General features: G+C 47.5%; 1 protein-coding gene across 1 annotated transcript in view; it reads left to right on the top strand.

Annotated features, from left to right (window-relative positions):
• The window catches only part of LOC144114600 (uncharacterized), a 200,596-nt gene that overhangs the window by 169,754 nt on the left and 10,768 nt on the right, over positions 1–20,074 (top strand). Inside the window, 2 exon segments of the mRNA XM_077648452.1 lie at positions 2,085–2,194; positions 18,980–19,007. Coding sequence (XP_077504578.1) covers positions 2,085–2,194; positions 18,980–19,007 — 138 coding nt within the window.

The raw sequence follows: 20,074 nt of genomic DNA, 5'->3' as shown, positions 1-20,074 counted from the left end.
TGCCTGCTACAAAGCCTGCTCCAGACTGCTCTTGGCCATTCCCACGACTGAGAATGAATTGACTCTCCTTGTCATGGCTAACCGTTTCCGCCACACGGGCAGGCAAAAGGAAGCAGAGATGGTGGATGTGGAAAGGGGAATGAGAGCTAAGCACGATTCAAAGGATTCCTGATCTATGTGATCCAAAAAAGATTTCTTGCCCGTCTTGATTGTTGCCTCTGCCCCTTTGTATCCTTGAAATTCTGCAATTCTCCTTTAATTTAAAGCCAAATTTTCTGTGAGAACCCTGCTCAAATGTTTGCCGTCGGTAATAGACAATGCTGCATGTCGCAGTCATGACAATTAAAATGTGTTCACATTCATGATAATAATGTGATTTGGTGTGGCATTTAATTCAGTATTTTACTTTTAATGTTGTATGCATTAAATGCTCAAATACCTAAATAAAGAGTAAAAGTCAAAAGAAATTTCTGAACTTTTTAGTATCTGGTTGCCTGTTGCCGCCACCTTGTCGAAAGACGCCAGTTCGATCCCGGCTGCTACGGTCGCATTTCGATGGAGGCGAAATGCTAGAGGGCCGTGTACTGTGCGATGTCAAAGCACGTTAAAGAACCCCAGGTCGTTGAAATTTCCGGAGCCCTTCACTTCAGCGTTCCTCATAGCCTGAGTCACTTCGGGATGTCAAACGCCCATAAACACATAAACCCAGTATTTCGTTGCTACTGGTCCCCCCCTTTTTTTTTGTAGAAATGTAAAATTTTGTAGATTTATCAAGGAAAACATTATTACCATGAAAATTCAATTAGTACATCAGGCTACAGTTGAACCCTATTATATAAACAGGTATAAAAAATCATAAAATAGTTCGATATATCCGAAATTCATAATATAAAATTTTGTCGCACGCAAAAGAACAGCGCAATTTGGTCAGTGAAGGGGCAGCAACTCAGTGGCTTTTACCAGAGAGTAGGCAGTTACCATTTCCAGGGTTTTAGCGCTGTTTCAAAGGCACTGACGGCAATTCTAGAAGCCACAAAAAACTGAGTGCCAGACGCCAGTTAGGGTTGGCTTCCCCCGCACAGCACCGCCAGCATGCAGCGATGGGAAGTCAAACACCAGCTAGGGTGGCTTCCCCGCATTACAGCAGTGTGGCGTGGAAAACAGTTTACCAGAACGACAGCTATCGCTGTTTTCACCATGTCCGTGGCAGCCAACGTGAGCGTCAGATGGTTACTGCAACACGCGTTAGCGCAGCTCATCGCAAAGATGGCCTGATATCAGTGGTGTGGTAGCGTTGCCTGCGATGGATGGAAAGGCGCATGGTGCGTCTGCTCATAGAGTTAACAGCTACGTTCTGGATGGCGCGAGGGACACACACAGCTAGCAAAGTGGCACCTTCGGTGCACTTTTAGCTGGAGGGAAAGCAAAAATTGGAAGAAGAAAAACACAAATGGCGGCCACAGCGGAAGTGAGAAAATGAATTGTAAATTATGGGCTTTAACGTTTTGAAGCGCCAAGTGGCTTCGAGGTATGCCCTAGTGGAGGGCTCTGGATTAATTTTGACCACCTGAGGTTCAGTGTGTGCTAACATCGCAAAAAGAAAACTAGGCCAATGGAATTTTCTAGTAGGATAATGCGAGCCTTTTCCTATGCCCTCAATCTTCAGCTCACTTATGTGTAGTGGAATAAATTCTTAATTACCAATTAATTTCTCACTGCAAGGCCATTTTGATTAATGTTTTCATGTGACATAGATTTAGACATACCTAACATGCTCAGATATCTTTTTTGGGGGCACTCCTATTAAGTTGAACTGCTGACAAGATGAACACATTTTCATGGCCCCTTCAGCTTGATCTTAATGGGAGTCTACTGTATGTTGGGAAAGACTCCATCTGTGAAGTACTGTGCGAATTTTATCATCTTTTCTGAACATGAGTGAAAAGTATTGCCATTTCTGTCATTGTATTTGCGAGTGGTGATATGCCTGCTATTTCAGGCTTCAGACATGCTGCTGATGAGTCCCGTCACTTTTCAGGTCTAATAACTACTAATGCATTTTTTTTCTTTTCTTTCTGTTACAGGTTCAGCAATGTAGAAGGTCCAACTTTTGGGGGATTGGCGGCGCAGAGCAGCACTCAACAACAGCAAGGCATGGGCTTTGGCAATGCATTCGGCTCTCCAGGCTTTGGAGGTGAGTGAGGCCTGTACAGATTTTAGACATCTAGGGTTTCATGCTTTGCCTTTGTAGTTCTCCAGCTTGTTGCCATAGTAGAAGTGTGCTGGTACAAGCTTAGTTGCACTTCCTTCAAAAGAAGGTATAGGTTTTCTTGTGCTCATCATATCTAAATCAAAGACACTTTGTCATTAGCGGAAAGTTCTTTGTTTGGCGGCAGGGGTAAAAAAGCTGAGTTAACTGCAAAATTGGCCTTATTTGCAAATCTGTAAATCAATATCAACATGCTGGTTTTATTTTTCTGGGGTGCCTTTTAGTTTTGTAAATGGCTTGTGTAATACCATAAACATATTGGTGAGCTGCATGAAAATTGTAAGCAACATTGACGTATAAACGTTTATTTCCAAAAATCTTTTGCCTTTGGTGTTCCATTGTTTCAAAGTGAGCACCGTGGTAGGTCATTCCACGCCAAATGTCCCAGACGTTGCGCTCGACCATCTCCAATTTGTTCAAGAAAATTCACGGACACTTATCCCAATGTGCGTAATAAAAGCCCGGCATATTTTTTCCGAAAAAAATTTATTCCCATGGTAAGCGTAATTTGAACATTTTAGAAACAGCGAGAAACTAGGCACTGCTCAATAATTAATAAAAATTGAATATTGAATATTTTAGAATACAGTGCACAATTTTTTCAATGACATGTACACAGATTCTGCCTTTCGATGTAATTCTGAGTATGCAGCTTTATATAGCATAAGTATTTTAAAAAAAATTTAAAGAAATTGTTAAAATGTTGTACTTTTGTCTGGGAACTTCCTCTCGGATATTCAGAAATATCCTTTTTGTTCCTCTAGATGTCTAGTATCTACAGTTAAAACTCGATTTAACGAAGTTGAGGGGAGCCGTGAATTATTTCGTTAAATCGAGAACTTCGTTAAATTGAATGAGGCATTTCTTGGGCACATAATTCAGTACATTCGATTACAGTAAAACCTCGTTAAAACGTACCCGCTTAAACAGTACTTTCATTTTAAAAGTAGTAAAGTCAAGTCCCCGACTGAGCACCCATTGAACATAATGCATTTTGCATCCGCATAAACCGTACCAGCTTATCGCGGTCGTATCGGTTAGCACGTACCATTTTCACTTTTCGTCGCACTCGCGCGGGACGAATTCACGTTGGTAGCACCGACCCAAAGGACGGTACGGCTAGCGGCGCAACAATCTTCCCTAAATACCGCCGACGGGACGGCAAGCCACACAGCTAATGACAAATTGGCGCCAAAGTTGGTAATCATACAACTAGCGCAATCTTTGGGGGTCCGTATGGTCATCGTCATGACCCCCCACGCTACTTTCGAGTGGGTAGCGCCAACACCACGACCGGCGCCGCTAGCGCGTATGAAAAGAAACAGCAAAAATTCTTACTCGACAACAAAGGCCCGAGGGGACTACAAATTTATTTTCCGCCAAAGAAGTCGGTGATCTTTGCCTGCGTGCGCTTTGTGAGCAACGGCCGCACCGATTTCTCGTAGGTCTGAAGTGCGTCCAGCGCGTCTTCCGTCCCCTCGTGTGCGCCGGCAAAATGTCGCAGCAGATCGAGAGCATCCATCACCTGACCTGGTGTCGGCACGGGAGCTTCGGCACCTGCAGGGTCGTCGGCAGCGTCTTCAGCCGTCACTCCCTCCACGCTTCCTACAAGCCGCAACATATCGGCATCAGTCAAAACTTCCGTTGTGACTGCGTTTGCGTCGGCGTTCACGTAGTCTGAGAAACTTATGCCTGTGGGCACTTCATCCACTGAGCGAAGGTGTTCCCAGGCATCTTCATCCTCGTGCACGGCGCTCGCGCAGTCCGGACCAGCTTCGGCAGTTTCGGGGCCTAGTGTACCGAAACCGGCAGTCCTGAAGCAGTTGACAATTATCGACGGCCTCAATGCTCTCCAAGCCGCCGCCACCTTCTCAACCGCCATAAAAATATCTATTTTCGTCTCGCGCTTCAGCTCCAGGTTGAGGAGAACCCTGTCGACGACTCGAGGCTTGTATGCGCACTTCACGCTATTAATTATCCCTTGATCCAAGGGCTGAACCACGGACGTTGCGTTTGGGGGGAAGTAGCGGAGCTCCACGCTGGTCAGCTCGACCTCTGCAACGTAGTGGGCCGTGCAGTTATCCAGCAACAGGCACACTTTCCTTTTCTGGCGACACATGTCGCTGTCAAATTCCTTCAGCCATGTAGCGAAAATGGCACGCGACATCCACGCCTTTGAATTGGCAACGTACATACTTCACAGGAAGCTTTTTGGTGCCTTTAAAACAGCGCGGCCTCGCACTCTTTCCGATGACAAGCGGGTCTCGTTTGTCGGTGCCGTCCATGTTGACGCACAGCAAAAGAGTCAGCCTTTGTTTGCTGTGTTTGCCGCCGTGGCACGCCTGCCCCTTCAGGGCGAGTGTTTTTTTAGGCAGCATTTGGTAGAATAGACTGCTCTCGTCGGCGTTGTAGACGTCGCTGGGGGCATATTTTCCCAGAATGTCGGGCACGTTTTCAGACTGCCAGTCGCCGACTACAGCCATGCTTACGCTTCTCGCTTCACCGCTAAGTACTTTCCCGACGATGCCGTGTCGTTCTTTGAAGCGCGACAGCCAGCCGGGACTTGCCTTGAACTCGTTGTCGCTCAGCAAGCACGCGAAAGAGCGAGCTTTTTGTTGGAGCAGGTCTCCACTCACGGGAATACTATTCTTCGCCCGCAAATCCATAAACCAGGCGAAGAGGGCCTCTTCCATTTTGCTTTGAGGAGTGGCCTTCATCGTTTTTTTGCGCGAGAGATTCCCCGACGAAGTGGCGCGGAGGATGTCATCTTTCCCTTTCAATATTGTGGAGAGAGTACTCGCTGGAATGCCATGTGATGCAGCCACGTCACATTTCTGCTGTCCACTTGTCACAGCACGAATTATGTCCGCTTTCTCGTCCAGGGTAAGCCTTTTTCGTTTCTTGCAGGGCTCCATCTGCTAGTCAGGAGGGTTAGCGGCGCGCTTGCTCGCACACACCACGTCCGCGTTCACGATAGCAAGGCTAGACTGATGGAGGCCTAACAAGCTGAGCTTGACAAAGACGTGCGTTCAAAGGCACGGGAAAATCCGCACAAGAGCGAACACAGAGCACAACACACAAACACACACACAAAAAAACACGCGAACTGCAACAGCGCCATCTATGAAATGTGGCACGAAACTTTTTTACTGCTGGCGCCATCTCGTGAGCTCGACTCAAAATTAAAACTCGTTTTGCGCCGCGCAGTTTGAAAAAAGCGACGGGATGAAGATGCTCCGCGCTGTTACCGCTGACTCGCAATCAATAAATTTTGGGGTGCTGTCTACAAAATAGACCAAAAACTAACACTTTTTCACCTTTATTTCTCGAAAAAAGGTTCGTTAAATCGGGACAGATCACGGAATCGGTTTCGTTATTTCGGGTTAGTCAAAGCATTGAACCCTATGGGCGTCTGAGGGGGAATTAGGATACCTTCGTTAAATCGAGATTTTCGTTAAATCGAGATTTTCGTTAAATCGGGTTTCGTTAAATCGAGTTTTGACTGTATAACAAATGTTACAGGTGACGAAACTGCGAGCATACAAGTAAAAAAAATACTAAAGTTGCGAAAAAGTGCGTTTTGAACTAAAAAAATGCCAGTAAATTTCACCCCGAGGTGGTCCTATTAAAAATACAAACAATAGCGGGTTACATAGAACAGTCCATTGCCTTGCATCTCGGAAATTCTAATCGAAGTAATTTTTGTTTTAAGCGAGAAAAGAATTTTTGAATTAGAGCTCTCGCGCCGTGTCTTAACGCCTCTCCGCCACAGAGCACAACACTGTGTCCAGAAGAAACGCAGAGGTCTTGTTCTCAAGTGAGGTTTGCACTGCAGGCAAGCATGTGAACTTTGATTAGTCTTAACAGGTATGCGAGAGAAAATATTTTCTTAACGCTGCCAGGACGGGACATACTCCAGTCAGTTAGTTGTTCGGTGTGGTCCTCTCGCAGTAAGTCATTTTTGTCAGCGCCATGACAGACGTAAGCACCGGCATAATACCTTCTGAGACGCCGATCTGGATATGACCAGAACGATCCGCTGTTGAAGCAATCCGCGACGCAGCAGCACCACGTGGTACCTTACCCTTGCGGCCGTCAGAGGCTCATGCCCAATTGTTTTCTATGTGATGTCTTGGTTTCATTTGGTTTAATTGGTGCTATTTCTGCCTTAATATTCCAGCACAGAAATGGGCTTTACAACTACAAATTCTTCTGTACATGAGTAGGACGTAAGGCCAGCTCGCAGCCTGAAAGGTTATGTTGGCTTGAAGTAATGAAAACTCCGTGTTCCTTTGACAGGAACCACTGAACGGAATCTTCGAGCGAGTTGAATTCATTTCTCTTGAACCATTTCTTTTGGCACCCAAAGGATCACAATGCCTTTGATGTTATTTTTGGACCAGGTAAATAACTGATAGGGTGTCATGATTTGGTTGTTGTAGGGGCTTTGAAGGCTCGCCCTTGCTGCTAAACACTTCACGGTGCCCCCAACTCCATCACAAGCACTCTTTCCGTGGGAGCTTGCAAAAAATTCCACTCAGCGCAAATGCCAAAGTCGTTTTCGTGTTGACAGAGGTTTGCGAAATTCTTTTCTTGTACTGCGATGATGTTCCCTCAGAGAAGTGATGAATATTTGAAATTTGTGGAAAGTCTTCCTTCAGTATCCTAATTACTTCATTCTTAAATACAGAAACGGCCACCGTGTCATGGTCTAGACAATCAGAAATAAAGCTGAAAGATTTTACAGAAATTTCTGTGGTGTCTTCGTGCCCACGAAGGTAAATTACAACAGGGTGTACCGAGCTCTGAGTATTCACCCAGTGATAGGATTGTGGAGCGTCGTGCACAACAAATAATCAGTTTCGGCGAAGTCCATGAGGACTATTGCCTCATGTGTCAAGATCTGCTGTTTCAGCTCCCGCAAATAGCACGCCTGCTGTTTGCTTACAAAGGGTGGGCCTTCAGCTCCTTAAGCATATCTAAGAATTTTTCACACAACTGGTCTGGTGTGAGTATAATTGTCTCAAGTTGGCAACGCACCCCGCCAACCCACTGTTGCACTTGGACGCAGTTTGTTTTTCCGAGTCGAGAACTGGAGCGCTGCGGAGCAAAGTATCTGCACAGTTGGTTCCCGGACATTTGGCACACGCTCCAATCATGCACTCCTCTTTGCCCAGTTCACATACAGAAGTGGCTAGAAGTTCTTCGGCACTTTCCTTTAAACCCGCAGCCTGTATCATTAGCTTTAAGTTTTGGTGCTGCATGCACACACAAACTGTGTGAGTGCCGCTCCCTCCAGCTAAGACGCAATGTGAAGGTCAGAGACTCGCAAATGTCGAGAAGCCGCACCTTAAGTCAGAACTTTTTTTTCACTCCTCATGCATTTCCTTGAGATTTAGCAGCAAGAGGTGCTTCTGATGACCCTTTAGCATGTCCTTCTATCCTGGAAGACAGCACGAAACAGCGTCATCTTCATAAAAATTGATGATGGACGCCTTGACCTCTTCACTCACCGGGCGGCCTCTACATTTTGGTGGGGTGCCTAATATGCCAACTTCTGTTCTCATGTTCAGAGCTTGACGCAATTGCCATTTGGAGGCCCCGAAAAAGTCCATTATCTTTCGCCGAGACCAAGACGAGGCAGCCAACGTAAGAAGTTGTATTCGTGTTTCTCAACTTTCTTCCAGGCCAAACCTCTCTTTGACATCTTGCATAATCTTCACATAATCGCTCAGAACAAAATCTTCGCTCTGGTCACGCTGGAGGCTTGATTTGTGGTGCAGTCCTAATGATTTGAAAATCCTTTTTTCCGCATTCGCTTTAAGCTTTCGAACCTTCTTTTGCGCATAGGTTTCCCACGTTTTTGTTGAAGGGGGCTTTCTCCAATGGCTACAAGGGCCTCGTTGCAAGCCTCCAATGCTACCACTACGTCATTATGCTCGCACTGGGCATCGCAAGCCTGATGAGGTGCGCCGCCGATACCACCCTTCTTCAAGTTGAAGCAATGCTGCCAGCATGCCTGGCAAAGTCGGCTACCAGGAATAAGATTGAAATTAGGGTGTGCGTCTGCCAGAGCTAATGTTATCTGGTTGGTTCCACAGTAGTTCTTTTTGTGTTTAAAGAAGGGGTTAGAACACCACTTAGATGCAATCAGTGATGAATATTTCTTGAGGAAAACTTGATAGTGATGAGCACACACAGTACTGATGTCTTCTTGTGGGCGCCCTGAGCACAGAGAAAGAAGTCGCTTGTGTGTGTCTGTCAGTTTTTCATAAATGATGATGGAACATTTCTTGGTCTGTGTTAGCTTGTGGCACCCACTTGGACCAAGCGAGCACAGAGGAAGTTCGGTTTCTACAAACGAAGCAGAAATCCATGCGCATCTATGAAAACACCTTAACTCATAATGTCTGACACATGCAAGTTTTACACAATTCAGATAGGACTCCACAACTCGGGTGTGTAATGTAACTGCATTTCCCTTTAAATAGTTGTTTGCACTGGTTAATTTGTGCCCATCTGTGTCTCATATGCCACGAAGGAGCCTTTATTCTAAAGCGAGCAGCGTTTTTTTTTGTGGTCTCACTGAAAAAGTAAAACAAAAAAAGATAATGCAGAAGTAAATGCTAACAGAATACGTAGACCTAAATTTAAGTAATGCATACTATCACTTTAGTTTGGCAAAACCAAACATTAAGACTTCCTTACTTACCTGCACCGACATCCGCAGGACCCGCAAAACTGCTAGATGGGCCTAGTTCCTCCATGAGAAGAAAATAACTTCCGTCCTTAGCAACGACTCGACTGCAACTGTAGACGAGCCTCCTGGCTGGTGAAGCACCTTCATGCGAGCGACGCGCCTACGCACTAGCGGGTTACGCTCACCACCAGCGAGTCTCGGGTTACTCACCGCAGCGGTGCGCACTTCGTACCGTCATGTGCGCTCCGCAATCTTATTCGGATAAAAAAATTGGCTGTGGTTTAGCTCTGGTTAAACATGGAGTGATGCGATAGCTCTCGCCAAGTGAAACTCGCTCAGTCGAATTGCAAAGTCAGTCTTTCGCCGCTCCGTTTTGCTGGGCGTTCCTTTTTCATCATCGTCCCACTTGACACGGCGCCTGTGCACAGCTTTTGTAGCTGTTGCGCGCCGCGCCGCCGGCAGCAGCTGCTGCTCCGCACCACGTGACCAACCTATGTGACCAACGGCACCACCACGGTAGCCACGGCACCGCCATGCTGAAGGCTTGAAATGCTAGCATAATGTAGCTAGCACTACAAAATAAAACACTCGTGATACGTCTGCACTGCAATTAGGGCTGGCTGTTTGTTCCATCCTCGTGGTCCATGTGAGACAGCACGCTGAATACCCTCGTTTTTCTTCTCTTTGCTTCCGCACCAAAGCGGGTCTGTTCAAGCTTCGACCTTCAAAAGCGAAAACGATCTTGTTTATTGCATACCACCCCCCGAACGTCACGCGACATCTTCTTTAGCTCTATCCCTGAAAATGCATGACAGCAAGCGACGGCAAACTGAAGTGGTTATCTGGCCATAAGGATCGTGCCATGCCATGTGTCGTGCTCTGCGGTGAGAGGCATTAAGACACGACGCAGCTTGCGGCATGAGAACTCTAATTCAAAAATTCTTTTCTCGCTTAAAACAAAAATTACTTTGATTAAAATTTCCGAGATGCACGGCAATGGACTGTTCTACGTAACCCGCTATTGTTTGTATTTTTAATAGGACCACCTCAGGGTGAAATTTACTGGCATTTTTTTAGCTCAAAACGCACTTTTTTGCAACGTCAGTATTTTTTTTTTACTTCTATATTCGCAGTTTCGTCACCTGTAACATTTGTTATAGATACTACACATCTAGAGGAGCAAAATGGATTTTTCTGAATATCCGAGAGGAAGTTCACATTTAAAAAAAAAACGACAAAAGTACAACATTTTAACGATTTCTTTCCATTTTTAAAAAATATTTATGCTATATAAAGCTGCATACTCAGAATTACATCGGAAGGCAGAATCTGTGTACATGTCATTGAAAAAATTGTGCAGTGTATTCTAAAATATTCAATTTTTATTAATTATTGAGCAGTGCCTGGTTTCTCGCCTTTTCTAAAATGTTCAAATTGCGCTTACCATTCGAATAAATTTTTTTCGGCAAAAATATGCCGGGCTTTTATTACACACATTGGGATAAGTGTCCGTGAATTTTCTTGGAACAAATTGGAGATGGTCGAGCGCAACGTCTGGGATGTTTGGCATGGAATGACCCTGGTATGATTTTTGTGGTACTATGGGAATCTTGAACAATGGTCATATTCGCATAATAAACACACCCGCTACACTGGCTACCAAAATTACTGTTTTTCTTTTACCATATGGCTCCCCTCTGTTCTCGTCCTGCAAGAGTTTTTACCAAGACAGTGTTGCCTGAAGGCGTTTAGTCGTCGACGGAGCATGCATGCACTCACGTCACGTGCACATGGGAATCTAAGCACCTAGTGACACTGAGCAAGCTTCGCGTAACCTGCAACAACGTGCCGGACCGCCGGCACAGTGGGCGACAGCAGTCTAGTTACCCACCACTTGCCTGGTGTCACTAGGCCTAACATACTCTGCATTGAAGGTCTAACATTGTTACCTGTTACCACTGACACAGTAACTTCACATGGAAATGAGCATGCAACTGAGTTTCGTCACATTTTCATCAGCGAAGTGAGCGAAAAAGCAGGCCAGCTGAAAGCCACCTCGCGCCAACAACCACGGGCTGCATACGCGGAATCCAAGCCATGGCAAAAACGTTGCAGGCAGTTGTGCACCGGATCGTATTGCTAAGCGTGCATGTCCGCACATCATTTCCGATTCCTCTCTGAATGCCAGTGGCACCACTAAAAGTGCAGAGTGACCTCAGCAGCTGTTTCTGGTGAAACAAAAGATATCAAACTCTGTGGGCGTATTTGAATGCACAGAAAAAAAAAAATGGCTGCTTACTTGCGAAAACTTCGTTGAAGCTGAACTGGCAGCCATGGTGGCTCAGCGGTTATTTTGCTCGGCTGCTGACCCGAAAGACGTTAGATTTGATCCCGGTTGCAGTGGTCGCATTTAGATGGAAGTGAAATGCTAGAGACCCGTGTATAGTGCGACATCGGTGCACGTTAAAGAAACCCAGGTGGCCAGAATTTTCCGCAGCCCTCCACTACTGCTCTCGCATAGCCTGAGCCTCTTTGGGACGTTAAACCCTGAAAGCCAAACCAAACCAAGTCATGTATCTAGTCAGCAAATGTATCATGTGCAAGTAACCAAGTGTGCAGGTACAAGCAATATGAAACAAAAAACCAAATTTATGTACAACCTTTGTGCGTAAAGTTCCGAGACTGAGTGCATTAAAAAAATTGCGTTTAACATTGAAATCATTTGTGCAGCACCCCTTCAAGATAGTCTCCCTTTCAGTCTATACACAGCTTCCAACGTTTCTTGAGGTCCTGGAAACAGTTGGAAAACGCTTCTTTTGGCGTCTTGAATGGCCTCCATGCTCCCCATCCAGAGACCTTTTAGGGCTCTCTTCACACGAGGAAACAGGAAAAAATCGCATGGGGAGAGGCCAGGCGAGTATGGCGGATGGGGAAGTACAGTGATGCTGTGCTTGGCGAGAAATTTTGTCACGCTGAGAGCAATGTGCAGCCTTGCGTTATCGTGGAGAAGGCTCCATTGTCCAGATGCCCATAAGTCAGGGCGACGGCATCGCAGTGCATCACGCATGTGTTTAAGCACGAGGGTATAAAACTCCTGATCCACCATCTGCCCTTGTGGGACGAACTCGTGGTGTCTGACACCTCAGGCATCGAAAAAAACTATCAGCATCATCTTTGTTGTGGTCTTCTGTCGCCGAATTTTTCCCGACGCCGGAGATCTTGTGCACCTCCATTCGGTGCTCTGCCTCTTTGTTTGAGGATCGTATTGAAAACACCATGTTTCGTCTTCAGCAATGATGCTGTCGACGAATGCAGCATCCTTCTCTGCCTCGGAGAGCAAATCAGTGCTCACTGATGCCCGCGTGTCCTGGTCCTGTGTGAGGGAGTGGGGCACAAGTCTGGCATTCAGCTTTCATTTCCCCAAGTTCTCACGCAAAATTTGGTGGCATGTTGTTTTACTAATGTCGAGAGCATCTGATAGCATGCGGACTGTAATGGTGCGGTCTTGCTGTACGATTTCCCTGATCCGAGCCACGTTGTTTTCATTCCGTGCAGTTGAAGGCTGCCCCTGCCTTGTGTCGTCTTCCACCGGCGTTCTCTTTTAAACGAACCTTTTGTGCCACACGAAAACTCGTGCACGCGATAATGTCTCTTTGCTGTAAGCATCATGAAGGAGCTCGTACGTCTGTGTGGCTGTCTTGCCAAGCTTCACAGAGAATGTTATGTTTGCACGCTGTTCGAGGTGGACGTCCATCTCTCCACATTCACTCACAGTAGAATGCGCAGACTAGTGACAACGTATTGCCACACTACTGACTCCTATAGTGGCGCCGTATAGCGGCTAAACTGTATTACCTGGCAGTTGGCAAGCCTTGAGCCATCTCGGGGCATGATGCCTCCTCATCTTCATCTCTCGAGCTGCCTGCTGCCTTGCACGTTCCAACAGCGTCTTGCACGTACAAGTAAACAAGCCCTGCGTACGTCAACCGTTTCTCGGTGACATATTTGTTGGAGCCGCTGGGTAACGGTCTATGTACGCTGACCTCGAGGACACTCTTGATGTCAGTTCTCAACGCATGGCTACAACACCAGTCCACAAGGCGAGCCGCTTCCTGCGAGGCCTACAAACAGAGTTCGGTCAACTCGCAAGATCAGCAAGGGCCATGACGTCCGCTACGGCTAGCCAGACAAGTCAACTTTCCAGGAATGCCCCGCCGTTCGTCCTTCACACACCTCGGTTACCCCCATCATTCCACGGTGAGAGGTTTGAGGACGTCGAAGACTGGTTCGCCAGCTTTGACTGTGTGGCGGGCTTCAACGAGTGGGACGGCGAGCGCAAATTGCGGAACGTGTACTTCGCACTACAGGACTCTGCCAAGACGTGGTATGAGAACCACGAAGCTTCCTTCACTTACTGGGAGATCTTTCGCCGAGAGCTCTTAGCCACGTTCAACACCACCGAACGAAAGGAGAAGGCTGAAATCACCTTGCAATCGAGGTCACAGCAGGCGAACGAGAGCGTCGCCATGTTCATCGAGGACTTGACGGGACTCTTCAATCATGCCGACCCTGCTGTGCCTGAGGACAAGAAGGTATGCCACCTAATGCGCGGCGTCAAAGAGCAATTGTTTGCCGGACTGGTACGTGACCCGCCAAGAACGGTGGCCGACTTTGCCAAGGAGGCAACAAGCATGGAGCATTCTCTGCAAGAACGGGGCGCGCACTACGGCCGTCAGGCTAGTGTAGCAGCCACTCACCACTGTACGCCCACGTCGCTACCCACTGAGGAGCTTCAGCTTGTGAGGAGCCTGGTGCGCGAAGAACTCAAGAAACTTCGCTTCGAAGCTCCACAGGCCAGCGTCGCTGCCATACCGGACGTGGTCCGAGATGAAGTCCGGCGAGCTGGTCATTTGCCACCAGCTCCGCAGCCAGCGCCCTATGTGATGACATACAGTCAAGCACTACAAAGTCGTCCTGAGCCAGTGAGAAGTCTTTTCCCCCGTCACTCCTGTGCCTTCACTGTGGTACCCAACTGCAGCTGCACCCGTCGTACCACAGGAGCCCCTGTCCACCATGAGCAAAGCGCGCGTTTGGCGTGCGCCAAACAATAGGCCACTCTGCTACCACTGCGGGGAGCCCGGCCACATCCTCTGCCACTGCCCCTACCACAGAATGGGCTTAAGGGGGTTTTCACCTGACGCACCTCGACCACGCTACGGAGAACGGCCACGGGACATCGAGCAGTATCTGTCTGATAACGTGCAGCCAACGACCTCGTGGCGACGCCAGTCCCGGTCGCCATCCCATAGGCACTTTTCTTTGCCAAGCTGCCCGTCTTTTTCTAGCCAGTTCACAGGCGCATCCCCACATCGGGAAAACTGAAGACGGCGTCCCCTGGGGGTAGGGCCACCGCTATTGCATCAAGTCAAGAGCCTCCACCTGACGATTCACGGCTACGATCCGACCGACGACGACCTCACCCGACGACCTAAATGACAACGACGTGCTGTGACTGACTGGTGTCTGCCGAAATCCCAGTAATCGCTGATAATCGCGATGTGACCACTCTTGTGGATGCCGGCGCTGATTTTTCTGTAATGAGCAGTCGGTTAGCCACGGCCGTCAGAAAGGTTCTGACCCCCTGGTCTGGACCACAGATCCGCACCGCCGGCGGCCATGTGGTTACGCCAATTGGCGTCTGCACGTCACGAATCCAGATCCGCGGTGCTACTTTCCCTGGTTGCTTTGCTGTGCTGCCCGAGTGCTCCAAAGACCTGATACTTGGTTTGGATTTCCTTCGGGAGTACGGTGCCGTCATCAACCTTCAGGAGCTGCTCGTGTCATTTTCCACTCAACCCCCTGTTGACGGCGATCCCGAGCCAGGCGGGACTAAGTTACGCGTCTTTGACGACCACGTATTAATCCCGTCAAGAGCTAGCATGTTTGTTACCGTAGATTGCAACAGCATCACTGAAACTCGTGGCATCGCTGAAACCAACATGTCGCTGCTCCTTGCTCGGCAAGTCTGTGTTGCTCGCGGAATTGTTGAACTGACCAATGGCCGAACCGAGCTCTTGGTAGCCAATTTTGGCTGTGAACATCAGTGTTTGCCTGGCAGAACAGTTATTGCGTATTTCGAAGAACTCGGGGAATTCGCGGGACAGCACGCTATGTCCGAAGCCTTGGCATCAGTGGAGGCACCGACCACTCCCATAAAAACTGACGTGAACTCGAACCTCCTGTTTAATCAGAAACGCTGCCTCGAAAGCGTTATCCAGTCTTTATGTGACTGCTTTGCCTCGACCTCTAAGGTTAGGCAGACACCGCTCACAAAGCACCGAATTATAGTCGACGCCAACCAGCGGCCATTATGTCAGCCGCCTTACCGGATCTCTTCAAAGGAGCGTGATGCCATTCGCCGCCAAATTCAAGAAATGCTCCAGGACGACGTGATACAGCCGTCGACGAGCCCGTGGGCGTCGCCTGTTGTTCTAGTAGCAAAGAAGGATGGAACCCTACGGTTCTGCGTTGATTACCGACGTTTAAACAAAGTCACAGAAAAGGATGTTTATCCTCTGCCGCGCATTGATGACTCCCTGGATTGGCTGCGCCACGCCGATCCAGACTATTCTGTTGTGTCTGTTTTCGCGCCTGTAACCAAAAAGATGCCAAGTACTTCTCATTGCTAGATTTACGCAGCAGCTATTGGCAAATCAAGGTGGACAAACGCGACCGGGAAAAGGCCGCCTTTATTACACCGGACGGTCTGTACGAATTTTGGGTGCTCCCTTTTGGCCTGTGCTCAGCTCCTGCAACCTTCCAGCGGATGATGGATACCGTTCTTGCTGATCTGAAATGGCAGTCTTGTCTCGTGTACTTGGATGACGTTGTCATCTTCTCGGATACGTTCGAAGAGCACCTGAGATGCCTGCGCGCTGTGTTCGAAGCAATTCGGTCAGCCGGTCTTTCCCTGAAGCCCGAAAAGTGTCACTTCGCTTTCGAAGAGTTGAAGTTTCTGGACCACATCGTGAGTGCTGAAGTGAGTGCGACCCCGATAAGACAGCCGCCGTGGCTACTTTTCCTGTGCCCACCGATAAGCGAAGCATGCGCCGCTTTCTGGGTCTCTGCGCCTATTATCGGCGTTTTGTGCAGAAATTCTCCCAGATTGCTGAGCCCCTCACCCGCCTCACGAAAGAGTCCGAACCGTTCTTCTGGGGCCTGGAGCAACAGAAGGCCTTTGAAGACCTCCGAACTAGTCTCCAAAGTACGCCCATCCTTGGACACTTCTACGAGTCGACCGCCACTGAACTGCACACAGACGCCAGCAACATCGGCCTCGGTGCGGTCCTTGTGCAGTGGCAGGAAGGTCTCGAACGTGTAATCGCATACGCGAGCCGCACCTTGTCACAATCTGAGGCAAACTATTCCACCACCGAAAAAGAATGCCTGGCCATTGTGTGGGCAGTGACCAAATTTCGCCCGTACTTATATGGCCGCCCTTTCAGGGTCGTCAGTGACCACCACTCGCTGTGTTGGCTGGCGAACCTTAAGGATCCCTCGGGACGGCTTGCACGCTGGAGCCTTCGACTTCAGGAATTCGATGTCACCATCGTCTATAACTCTGGAAGGAGGCACAGTGATGCCGACTGTTTGTCTCGTGCTTCTATCAAGGACCCCCGAGCTGACCCCGACGATGATTCAGTTTTTCTTTGCGCCATCTCCACGTCCGTTCTGATTCAACACCAAAGAGGCTTTTCTATTTTATAAAAGCTCTGTTTTTGGTGAGTGTTTTTTTTTGTTAGGATGCCATAGTCTATCGATGCAGGCCAACTTCAATTTGTCCTCAGTGTCCCTTTATGGTTACTTGGTCACTGCAGCACATCTTTGTCAGTTAGACATATATATTACCTATTTTTTGGGGGCATAACAAAAAATCGTTAATTTGTATGCAAGTTGGTTCTGCTAACAGAAATTTGCACTGTGCGCCGTGTACACGGCTCACTCAAGCTGGTGGCTGCTTTCTCAAACAAGTAGTAGGTAGCGTGAAAGCAGATTTCTGGTGCGTTACCAGAAGTCTGCTCAGTGGTTGCCGGAAGTCTGCTCGCAAGCTGGAATTCGAAACTACAGAACCGTAGGCAGTTCGATTTACCATTTACCAGGCTAGTCAGCCAAGCAGGCCGCATGCAAGTGTGGAAGGCAGGAAAGTGAGCCGCTTTATTGCCTTTGATCTTCATTTGCCTCCTATTGATGGCGTGTCAATTATGCCATGTTGCTTTGAGCTGCACGCACGCCGCAGTGCCATACCATGGGAAACGCTGTAGGCATGCACCTTCTTGCCTTGGCTACAGTGGGCAGCATCAACCTGTATTTGGAGTCCGCGTCTTTTTTGGTTAGTGAGGGCTGCTGATCGGGAGGTCAACTCATATTTGGAGTATATATTGTGTGGAGTATTTGGAGTATATATGTGGCAATTTACGGCAAATGAAAATCTTGTGTGCCTGCCTGCCTGCACATGGGCACTGAGTGCCGCTGATTGAATAAATCAAATACAGTTACACATTTCACAGAGGTAGGACGCTACTGCTTCACACATAGCTTCTTAGGGGTTATTGCTAGGGCTTAGCTACTAGCAACAGCTTTTCAGAAAGAAAAAAAAAAAACCTAACTGCCCCCAGGTCCGTACAGCACATGTTTGCAAACTTGCCATCACAGGAGCTATACCTTAACACAACAAAATTGTGGTCAGCATACTGAATAACTGTTTCGATTAGTTTTAGTGATGAGATGCTTCTTGTAGGCTCTACTCATGCAAACCATGTTCAAACATAAGTGACTTTAATCAGGCGTGATAAGTGAAGGCATAAGTGCAGAACCCTCACATGTTTGCTCATATATAGAAAATAACATAGCAAGATCTATCTAAGACATACTAAGATTTCGTTGAGCCGTATGCTTTCACACCATAGCACTGCAGCTGATAGGAAACTGAGCTGTGCAGTGCAGCAAACTTCACACCGCGTTCAAAGCTAGCTGTGTTTCAAAATTGTGGGGCCGCCGCGGTGGTTCAGTGTATGGCGCTTTGCTGCTGACCCGAAAGACACGGGTTCGATCCCGGCCTTGGCAGTCGCACTTTGATGGAGGTGAAATTCTAGAGGCCCATGTACTGTGCGATGTCAGTTCACGTTAAAGAACTCTGGGTGGTCGAAATTTCCGGAGCCCTTCACTACGGTGTCCCCATAGCCTGAGTCGCTTTGGGACATTAAGCCCCCTTAAATCATAAACCAAAATTGTGGATAGTGCCTTGTAAAATGTGCACAAGTTCCTTGGGTTGTAGGTTGTCACATGCAGTCTTTCTCGGCCAGAATAAGGTTGCTCAGAATATTTCCAACGTGTTGTCGTCAATGCGGACTTCATGGTATTTTGCCCATCCTGCTGTCATCGTCGTAGATTCCAGCAGTTGTGCTGAAGGTTAAGGTGGAGCAAGAACAAGACTTCACCACACAGTCTGTAAACTCTTTTGACAAACCTGCCAAGTAGTCATTACGAGTCACGATGGCCTGTACACAGGATTGAGTTTTCGTTTGAAAGTGCAAGCATTGCTCGTGCAGCGTGTTGGCATTGACATTGCAGACAGCTCGGCTTAGGACGTCACATGACGTCACAGGAAGAATTTCAACATGGCAGTTGCCATTGCTGGAGAGAGCTTCGCGGTCTCAATTGCAGATGCTTATTACTCATAATAATAAGCTGCCATATTTTTTACTGGGTTACAAGACTGCAATATGTCAAACGGCCATGTTGTGATTTATTAAGAAATGGAAAATTGTATTGTTCATTGATTTGACCGAGTGTAGTAATAGAACTGTATTTACTGAATATGTCTGAAGCTTCTGAAGTGGCATTATTTTTATACTTGGAGCAAGGGACTGTGTGCATTTATTTTGTCGCAAGCATTTTGTATGTGACACCTTTTCATTGTTTTTTCTCTTCCTCACCCCATTGTTTTACAGGTCCCTCCCCTGGTTTTGGCAGTCAGAAGTAAGTGACGTTGGCTCATTTAAACGTAGTAAATGTTGTGGTAGAAGTCGGAGGCTCACATAGTTTAAATGGAAAGCAGAGCAAATGGAAGTGAGCAAGGTCAGTAACCCGCCAAAGGCAGGGTAGGGTGCTGGCAAACAAAAGATAGAAAGGAGAAGATTCGGAAGTGTCATGGCAGGAACAATTGTATGTGAATGTGACAGTATTAATGGCATTACATTAAAATGTTTTGGTTTGTGATATAGCTGCAGAGGCATTTAGGTGTGCTAGTAGTATGCTTGAAGGAAGGAACATGAATACAAACATTTTGCGCCATTGGCAGTTGGCGATATTTGATTAGATCTAGCCATGAATTGCTGGTAACATTTTGAAGCGAGACATGGGTCTTCAATTGGTCAAAAAATGCAAAAATTTCGATTTTTCAAAAATGGTATTTCGGGTTCAATATACTCTAAAGTACCTACCTACAATGTTTCAAGGTCTAATTCAACCTCCAGCTAGCAATACATTTATATATCTGACGCCTCCGAAGCTCTGAAATGGCAATTTAGGAGCAAAATGCGGCAGAATTTCGTGCCTGTCACTTCCCGCAACCACGTCTTTTATGGCCACCACCTCGGTATTGTTCGAAAAGTGGCACCCTTCCCTTCATCCACGGTATTATCGTATATACTCATGTATAAGCCGACCTTTTTTTCATCAGATTTTCTCAGATGCGGGTTACACATGAACCAGGCCTGTAGCTTCAAATTAACACACTGTGGTGCCAGTGCAAATACTATTTCAGACAATTAAAAAGCTGGCGACAGATATGAACATTTTATTTCACCATTCATCGCTGCTTTCGCGCTAATCGCCATCGGACAAGCTCAGCTCATCGGCACTCTCACTGCTGTCGGACGAACTCTCCTCATTGGCGTGCATCCAAAGCTGGTCGTCTTCTGTGCCGTCTATGGCGAATCCAAGCACATGCAGAATCCAAGCACACACTTGCTGGAGGGCCGCTCGCTTCAGCCGCCCTGTCGGAGTTGTTCCGTGATTGCCCGCAGTCATCCACTCGGTGTAGC

The sequence above is a fragment of the Amblyomma americanum genome, chromosome 1 (assembly GCF_052857255.1).
Source record: "Amblyomma americanum isolate KBUSLIRL-KWMA chromosome 1, ASM5285725v1, whole genome shotgun sequence".
Lineage (NCBI taxonomy): Eukaryota > Metazoa > Arthropoda > Arachnida > Ixodida > Ixodidae > Amblyomma > Amblyomma americanum.
The sequence above is the reverse complement of the archived record's forward strand: the minus strand, read 5'-3'. Positions and strand labels throughout refer to the sequence as shown.